The 10,000-nt window shown below is 37.4% G+C and overlaps 1 protein-coding gene across 3 annotated transcripts in view; it reads right to left on the minus strand.

Annotated features, from left to right (window-relative positions):
- The window catches only part of cdc42bpab (CDC42 binding protein kinase alpha (DMPK-like) b), a 225,563-nt gene that overhangs the window by 15,302 nt on the left and 200,261 nt on the right, over positions 1–10,000 (minus strand). For all 3 annotated transcript variants that reach the window (XM_062034850.1, XM_062034851.1, XM_062034849.1), the window contains 6 exons: positions 9,633–9,852; positions 7,681–7,743; positions 7,362–7,615; positions 5,543–5,667; positions 2,296–2,510; positions 2,133–2,230 (listed from right to left, as the gene is read on the minus strand). In XM_062034850.1, coding sequence (XP_061890834.1) covers positions 2,133–2,230; positions 2,296–2,510; positions 5,543–5,667; positions 7,362–7,615; positions 7,681–7,743; positions 9,633–9,852 — 975 coding nt within the window. The remainder of the gene's footprint in view (positions 1–2,132; positions 2,231–2,295; positions 2,511–5,542; positions 5,668–7,361; positions 7,616–7,680; positions 7,744–9,632; positions 9,853–10,000) is intronic.

Consider the following 10,000-nt stretch of genomic DNA (forward strand, 5'->3'; position numbering starts at 1 on the left):
TTCTGTTGTGTTTATGTTGTGTTACGGTGCGGATGTTCTCCCGAAATGCGTTTGTCATTCTTGTTTGGTGTGGGTTCACAGTGTGGCGCATATTTGTAACAGTATTAAAGTTGTTTATACGGCCACCCTCAGTGTGACCTGTATGGCTGTTGACCAAGTATGCCTTGCATTCACTTGTGTGTGTGAAAAGCCGTAGATATGTGACTGAGCCGGCACGCAAAGGCAGTGCCTTTAAGGTTTATTGGTGCTCTGTACACAGCAGCGTTTTAAAAAGTCATAAATTTTACTTTTTGAAACCGATACCGATAATTTTGAAACCGATACCGATAATTTCCGATAGCTCCCGCCATCAGTGTGTGAATGTGTGTGTGAATGGGTGAATGTGGAAATACTGTCAAAGCGCTTTGAGTACCTTGAAGGTAGAAAAGCGCTATACAAGTATAACCCATTTATCATTATTATTTATTTATAAAGCATTTATCGGCCGATAATATCGGACATCTCTAATAATTATACATTTTTTATGACCTATGGAGAATAAGGATGAGGATAAAAATATATTTTATTTAAATTGTAACTTCCTCTGGTTATAATCCCTTAGCTATCGAGGCAGAAAAGAAACGTCAACACAAGTATGGAAAACCCTCAAACAATGTAAACAAAATAATAAAATCACATCGAACACTTAAACAATAAACTCTTAAAATGAAGGAATATGTAAGAAATGCTTCATAAAGTCTAAGAAAATAGTGCAAAGTGTGAAAATGTAAACATAGAGAAACCTGAAAACTATTTTCTGCAGGTTTAGTGGCCGGAAGTTACAGCTGCGTTCTAAAGGGTGAGCGCGGCTAAGGTGGTGTGCTATTATTATATTGCATCATTTACAGACCACATTGGTCTGACTACGGTCCCCTTTGAAAGATCCAAAATCTGACTTTTCCTCTTTTATCCACAATTTCTTCATTTTGACTCTCTCTTCTCACTCCATGCAGAGAATCAACCAAACTAGATAGTTGATACTGTTACCTGATTGGCTGTTAGCGTGTCACTCCTACAGAGTGAAATAACTACTAAAATTCCACAAAAGCACAAAAATGTTTTTACTCATGTCCAACAATTCACAAGTATAAAAACTATTTTCGACAAATACAAAAATGATTTGCAAGTTTAAAAAGTATTTTCTTGAATAAAAAAAAATACTATTTGCAAGTCGAAAAACTATTTTCTTCAAACAAAAAACTCTTCGAAAATATAAACACAATTCTCTGCAATTACAGAAAAATCCCAAATATAAAAACAATTTTCTTCAGATAAAAAAATATTCGCAGCTGTGAAAACAATTTCCTTCAAAAAAAAAAAAATGTTGCAAGAATAAGAACCATTTTCCTGAAATAAACGATTTGCAACTATAAAAACAATTGTCTTCAATTAAAAAAATGATTCGCAACTTTAAAGACACATTTCTTGAAATAAAAAAAATTATTCTCAAGTATAAAAACAATTTCCTTCAAAGAGAAAAATTATTTGAAAGCGTAATAACTATTTGCAATTAAAATAAAAACGTTTACAAGTATCAATAGAAAAAAAAAATTATTTCGAACTATCTCAACAATTTTCTTCAAACAACAAAACAAAAGATTCTCAAGTTTAAAACTTTTGGCAGTGATATTCCACCCTGCGTGATCCACACACGTGCACTCAAGAGCACCCGTAATTCACACTCTACACCGACAGGGGGTGCTGCTGAGTCAATTAAAGGCAGACAGAGTTACTCTATTTTGCGCATGGTGCTGTCCGCCAAAAATAAAGAAAAAAAAGCAGGGTGGGGATAAAAATGGCGGACAGGAAAGGGGAATAAAGCTCAATCTGTAAGTGAACATGTATTTTATTGACCCCTCGTTGTAAATCATGCAACGTTTCCCCACTCTTCTGTCCGCCATTTTTACTCCCCACCCTGCTTCTTCTTCTTTGTTATTTTAGGCGGACGGCACCATGCGCACATGACAGCAGCCCTGACATCCATAAATTGACAGTCCTGAGAGTTGACTGTATTCTAATGCGACTCCAGTGTCCCCCACAAGAGGGAGCCGTAGGAGCCCAGTTGCTTCCTTTCGAAAGGCGGAGCTACGCACCTTCTTGAGGGGAATGGTCTGAATCCAGTCCATGGTGTTGACGTCAAACACGTCCACGGCGTTCTCGCTGTACACCGACAGGTAGGGAGCGTTGTAGCCTGAAGTGAAAATCAACATGACCGTCCTTTGTCATGGTCAAGGGTCAGACTTGGGCGACACTTACAGGCGGCGTTGGGGACTGCGGGCCACATGAGCTCCTGCTGACGAGACCTGCGACCCTGTGAGTCCACGTAGACTCCGATGGCACTGAAGCACAGCAGCAACTCCTTGCCGGAGATCTCCACGGCACACAGGGCGTCCAGGTTCTGCTGGGGGATGAAGGCCAGGGTGTGATCCTCGGGGTGCAGCAGGACGACTGGAGACACGTCCCCGTGGACACTGTGGACACCAGCGGACCAGGGTTTGAGTCCCCAACACAAATTAAGAGTTACACTTGGGGCCCTACCCAGGGTTCGTACACCTTTTCCATGGCCAAATTCAAGCACTTTTTAAGGAATTTCTAGATCAATTTTCCAGTTTTTCCAGTACCCTTCAAAAGGCAAAAACCAGTGTGAATCAATCCATGGCCTTGTTGTTTGAGGTCACCAAGTGCTGTCTGTAGGAAAAATACGGAAAATCTGCTAAAACCTAAGCCTAACATTGAACCAGCAGTTATCATTAACTGCATAGAAAATGAAGCAGTATTTCTGTAGACTATTCAATGTCATTGGTGTTTGCAAACGTGTATCCATTTGTGTTTATCAAATTTCTTGTTCTTTTTCTTACTTACAGCACTCAATGCTATCGCACAGATTGATTTTAAATCCTTGCTGTTTGTTTTTAAAGCTTTACATGGACTGGCACCTCAGTATATCTCGGACCTCATCCAAATTTACACTCCTGCGCGCGCTCTGAGGTCCGAGAGCCAGCTCCAGCTCGTGGTGCCCAGGACGAGACTTAAAACCAGGGGAGACAGGGCCTTCTCTGTGGTCGGCCCTAAACTCTGGAACACTCTGCCCCTCCATGTTCAAACTGCTTCCACAGTGGAGTGTTTTAAGTCTTGTCTTAAGACCCACTTTTATTCTTTGGCTTTTAACACTACGTGAGTTGTGTGGTCTTCTGTCCTCTGTTGTCCTGTGTGTTTTTAATAGATTTTGATGTCTATTTTACTGTTTTAATTGGTTTTACCCTTTAAAATCGTTTTTAATTATATTTATTTTTTATATTGTCTCTGTATTGGTTTTCTATTCATTTATTCTTTGTTTTTATTCAGTCATTGGTGTAGCATAATATTGTTTTTAATATTGTTTTTAACATGGCTGTGCAGCACTTTGGAAACATTCTTGTTGTGTAAATGTGCTATATAAATAAAGTGGATTGGATTGGATTGATTCACACCGTATTTGTGCTTGTAAACTGCATAATGTGATATAAATACACACACCCTCAAAATGTCAATTTCCCTCAGTTATTAACAAAACTGTTCCACATTAATATAAGGATAATATATTAAAGGAAAATAATTTGTTTGTTTCACAAAACCTCAGTCACTTTTCATTAAGCATATCTAGCCTTATAACTGTGGCTATGATAACAAATTAACAAAAAGGTTAGCCAGACAAGTTAAGTAGACAACGAAAATAGAGCAAGAAATGCATACAACCATGTTGTGTACACTGCAAAAACTGAAATCTAAGTAAGATTAAATATCTAAAATAAGGGTGATATTTGCTTATTTCCTGTCTGATAAGATAATTCTTCTCACTAAGCAGATTTTATGTTACAGTGTTTTACTTGTTTTAAGGGTTTTGGTCCTAAATGATCTCAGTAAGATATTACAGTTTGTTGCTGAGATTTGATGACCTATATTGAGTAAAACGTGCTTGAAACTAGAATATCAACTGTTGCAAAGCTGTGTCATCAACACTCACAAGTATAAAACTACTTTTTTAAAGTAATAATTTCTTACTTCAAGCATGAAAAAAAAATCATGATGCCGAGCGCATATCATTATGTCAAGATAATGGCACTAGCATTTACTTAATTTAAGAATATTTTTCAACATATTGAGCAAAAAGGTCTCTTTTTTTTCTACCAAGAAAAGTGCACTTGTTATTAGTGAGAACATACTTATTTTAAGGTATTTTTGGGTTCATTGAGGTTAGCTAATTTTACTTGTTTTGTAAAGTCTTGACAAGCCAAATTTTCTTGTTCTATTGGCAGATAATTTTGCTCAGTTCAAATAAAATACCCCTCATTTTTGTTTTGTTTTTTGTTGTTTTTGAACACTGACTTTTTGCAGTGTAAAAACTACAAAATCATTCATATTAACTCAGCTCTAAGTTGTGAAAAAGGTTACAAATTATACATTACATGACCTTCACAGTACAAACAAGTTCAATAATGTAACCATTTGAATGCAATTAACTAAAAAGACAAAATGTAACTTGTTTGCTTTAACTGAGGTAGTCAGACAAGTTAAGTAGACAACCAAAATAATGGAGCAAAAACTACATCGAACCATGTTGTATAAAAACTCTAAATCATTGACATTAACTCAGCTGTGTTGTGCAAAAGGTTATAAATGACCTATGACCTTCACAGTGCTAACAAGTCCAAAAAGTGCAAATTAATTTCCTTTTGGCATACTTTGCAGCAGGCTACACGTGGATTTGGGCCACGTTTTATCCAAAGTTTGTACTTGTCATTTTCCATCCAATGTTCAATAAAACGTAAACCTCCCGGCATGATGGACCGATGCACCACTGTCCTCTTGGGGGCGACACGGAGTTCTGGCATGACAACAACCTTATGTAAGGGCTCGTGCAAAGCCAACAGATCAAGCGTGTAGCTTTCATTTTTAAGGAAACTTATTTTATTTTTTGCCATTTTATAATTAGCCTATTGAGTCAGACTGCTGAGAAATATGATGAACATTTCCAAGCATTTCACCCAAAATTCAAGCATTTTTCAAACCTTGAAAACAACATTAAAATCCAAGCATTTTCAAGGTTTTTAAGCACCCGTACCAACCCTGCCTACCATTCTTGATGCTGTTTTTAATCTGCCGGTTAAAACTAAAGAAACTCAAGATTGAAAAAAAACCTCTACCACTGTTTTTAAACTGTCGACTGAGCTGCCAGTTTTTGTACCATAAAATCTACAATTGTTGTTTTTACAGTGTATTACTGTAGATGGAAAAAACGGTGCCACATGTTTCCATGTAAATAAACTTGCAGCTCAATTGGAAAAAAAAACAGTAATGCATTTTTTTTTCCAATTTACAGTAATATGCTGTACAAAGCGCTAACAATTTTACTGTAAAAGTCTGGACTGCAGTGGTATAGTAATATGTTGTTAAAAACACTAACATTTTAGCGACTGAGCTGACAATTTTTTTCTGTCAAATCTACTGTTGGGTTCTTCTGTACCTGTAGCGAGCGAAGCCGGACTGATAGCCCACATAGAGGCGCTCGTTAAGCAGACCCATCCACTGGACAATCCCAGGAGCCTGAAGCTCCCGCAGACGACGGTGACGAGCCTTGCTCTTGTTGACCTGCAGCAGAGGAAGACATGTTGGACTTGCATGATCTTAGTACGAGTGCAAGACTAACCTGGTAATTAACGACTGACACGATCTTAGTACGAGTACAAGACTAACCTGGTAATTAACGACTGACACCATCTTAGTACGAGTGCAAGACTAACCTGGTACTTAACGACAGACACGATCTTAGTACGAGTGCAAGACTAACCTCGTACTTAAAGACTGACAATCTTAGTATGAGTGCAATATTAACCTCGTACTTAAAGACTGACACAATCTTAGTACGAGTGCAAGACTAACCTCGTACTTAAAGACTAACATAATCTTAGTACGAGTGCAATATTAACCTCGTACTTAAAGACCGACACAATCTTAGTACGAGTGCAAGACTAACCTCGTACAAAAAGACCGACACGATCTTAGTACGAGTGCAAGACTAACCTCGTACTTAAAGACTGACACAATCTTAGTACGAGTGCAAGACTAACCTAGTACTTAAAGACTGACACAATCTTAGTACGAGTGCAAGACTAACCTAGTACTTAAAGACTGACACAATCTTAGTACGAGTGCAAGACTAACCTCTTACGTACTTAAAGACTGACGCGATCTTAGTACGAGTGCAAGGCTAACCTCGTACTTAAAGACTGACACAATCTTAGTACGAGTGCAAGACTAACCTCGTACTTAAAGACTGACACAATCTTAGTACGAGTGCAAGACTAACCTCTTACGTACTTAAAGACTGACGCGATCTTAGTACGAGTGCAAGGCTAACCTAGTACTTAAAGACTGACACGATCTTAGTACGAGTGCAAGACTAACCTCGTACTTAAAGACTGACAATGTTAGTATGAGTGCAAAATTAACGTTGTACTTAAAGACCAACACGATTTTAGTAAGAGTGTAAAACTAACCTTGTACTTAAAGACTGACAATCTTAGTACCAGTGCAACATTAACGTCGTACTTAAAGACTGACACAATCTTAGTACGAGTGCAAGACTAACCTCGTACTTAAAGACTAACATAATCTTAGTACGAGTGCAATATTAACCTCGTACTTAAAGACTGACACAATCTTAGTACGAGTGCAAGACTAACCTCGTACAAAAAGACCGACACGATCTTAGTACGAGTGCAAGACTAACCTCGTACTTAAAGACTGACACAATCTTAGTACGAGTGCAAGACTAACCTAGTACTTAAAGACTTACACAATCTTAGTACGAGTGCAAGACTAACCTCTTACGTACTTAAAGACTGACGCGATCTTAGTACGAGTGCAAGGCTAACCTCGTACTTAAAGACTGACACAATCTTAGTACGAGTGCAAGACTAACCTCGTACTTAAAGACTGACACAATCTTAGTACGAGTGCAAGACTAACCCCGTACTTAAAGACTGACACAATCTTAGTACGAGTGCAAGACTAACCCCGTACTTAAAGACTGACACAATCTTAGTACAAGTGCAAGACTAACCCCATACTTAAAGACTGACACAATCTTAGTACGAGTGCAAGACTAACCTCGTACTTAAAGACTGACATAATCTTAGTACGAGTGCAAGACTAATCTCGTACTTAAAGACTGACACAATCTTAGTACGAGTGTAAGACTAACCTCTTACTTAAAGACTGACACAATCTTAGTACGAGTGCAAGACTAACCTCGTACTTTAAGACTGACAGGATCTTAGTACCTCGTAACATATGATCTGCCTCTTCATGGCCACACACAAACACGTGAGCGAGCCGTTTCGCACGGGCCCAGAGACCACGGTCTGGCAGCCCTTGGTCTCGGTCAGCTTGTAGGACTCGATCTCGCGGCCGTCCAAGGCCTGCGAGGGGAAGAGGCGTACGTGGCGGTTCCTGCCCGAGATGACGGCCAGCAGCTGCTCGTGAGGGATCAGGTCGATGTGGTGCACCTTCTTGTTGTCGCCCACACGGATGATTTCTGCAATCAGCATGGATTGTGGATTATACATGTAGGTCATGCCTGATCCTGGACCTGGGTCTTACCGTCTTTGGTGACATGGACCACATAAAGACCCTCCTCGTTGCCCAGGGCCACACGCTCATGATCTGAGGGCAGAAAGACGACATGAAGGTCAGTTTTGAGTACAAAGTCCAGCCCGCAATAATATTTTGATTTAAAAAAACATAAAAATGTGCAATAAAAGATCAAAAAGGTGAAATGTTGATTAATAACACAATTATTTTTTCTTTAATACTGTCATTGCTCAAAAAATAATAATGAATAAAATCAATGTTAAGAATTATTGACATCTTTAAGTCTCTAGTTACTTCACATTAAATATTCCACTTTGACACTTTTTTAAAGGGAAACTTTTACATATTTTGTGTGTTTGCCAAAAAAAAAAAAGTTTGTTTGACAAAAAGGGCTTAAAATCAAACACAAAAATAACACAAACGTATAATTGACAAATAGATCTAAAGTTGATCTAGAGATGTATGCCTTGAAAGTAAAATTTAAATTTTTTGTAACACTTTTATGAGTGGGATCCTTTTGGGTCCCCAAGAATTTTAGTGGGATTTTTTTTCTTTAAAACTGTCCTTGCTCAAAAAATAATAATTAATTAAAATCAATGTTGTTATGAATTATTGACATCTTTACGGCTCTAACTACTTCAAATCAAATACTCCACTTTGAAATTTTTTTTAGATGGAAAATATTCCATATTTTGTATGTTTGTAATAAAAAAAACAAAGTTTTCTTTAAAAAAAAGGGCTTAAATCAAACAAAAATGATAAAAAACGTATAATTGACTGATAAATCTGAAGTTGATCAAGAGATTTACGCATTGAAACCTAAAAATATATATTTTTAACACTTTTATGAGTGGGGCCCTTTTTTGGGACCCAAGAATTTTAGTGAGATTTTTTTATTTTATTTAAAACTGTCATTGCTCAAAAATAATGATTAATTAAAATCAATGTTGTTATGAATTATTGACTTATTTAGGGCTCCAATTATTATTTTGGTGAAATGTTGCATATTTGGTGTGTTTGTCATTAAAACCAACAACAAAACTATATGAAAATTATAAAAAATTATAAATCAAAGGACAGATCTGAATTTGATCTAGAGATTTTTGAGTTTTGAAAGTACAAACACATGTTACGAATTTTAACACTTTGATGAGTGGGACCATTTTAGATCCCCAAGACTTTTAGTGATTTCTTTCTAAACATTGTTCAAAAAATAATAATGAATCAAAATCAATGTTATGAATTGTTGGCTGTAAAAACTTCACATCAAATATTACACTTTGTCATTTTTTAGAGGGAAAATGTTGCATATTTTGTGTGTTTGTCATTAAAAAAAAAAAGTTTTCTTTGACAAAAAGGGCTTAAATCAAACACAAAAGTTATAAAAACATATAATTGACAAATAGACATAAAGTTGATCTTGAGATTTATGTGTTGAAAGCTAAAAACATTTTTTTACGAGTGGGACCCTTTTGGATCCCCAAGAATTTTATTAAAATTTTTTTTTTTAAATCTAAAACTGTCATTGCTCAAAATTAATGATAAAAAAAAAATCAATGTTATGAATTGACATATTTAAGGCTCCAATTACTTCACATCAAATATTACACTTTGGATTATTCTTTTGGTAAAATATTGCATATTTTGTCCGTTTGCCATAAAAAAACAAAGTGATCTTTGACAAAAAAGGGCATTAAACAAACACAGGAAAAACATGAAGATAATAAAAAACCTAAATCGACAAATAGATCTAAAGTTGCTTCCGGGACCAAACTTGAAGGATGAAAAAATTAAATCTACATTTTATATCATATTGATCTTGAAAATGAAAAATATGAAAATGGCCCCCAAATGTTTAGCGTGTGCCCCTCAGTGGAAGAAGTTTGGACACCCCCGTTCTAACTGCTGCTCCATGATGAAGATGACATCATCCTATCATCTCCCAGCAGGTGGTATCTCACCTATGATGGCCGCAGACTGCGTGGTCTTGATGAGCGGCAGCGTGCTGTCGTACGCCTCCTTGGGCACGTAGACGAAGCGCTCCTTCAGCTTGTTCTTCTTGAGGATGCGGTGGAGCTCGTTGAGGAGACCCACCCACTTGTTCCTCTCCTGGTCGCTGTCGGCCAGAATCAAGATGGAGGGCTTGTGGCTGCTGGTGGGGGAGAGCTGGGACGCCGTCACCTGTGGAGACCAAGGAGATTGAACTCTTTATTGCACAATTCTAGGCCTTTTAGAAACGTTCCACATGAACCACATTGTTGTGTCTGTGCCTTCTAAAGAGGAAAAAACGGCTAGCAAGAGGTGGATAACAAGGTAGGTCATGGCGGTT

The sequence above is a fragment of the Entelurus aequoreus genome, linkage group LG23, assembly GCF_033978785.1.
Source record: "Entelurus aequoreus isolate RoL-2023_Sb linkage group LG23, RoL_Eaeq_v1.1, whole genome shotgun sequence".
Lineage (NCBI taxonomy): Eukaryota > Metazoa > Chordata > Actinopteri > Syngnathiformes > Syngnathidae > Entelurus > Entelurus aequoreus.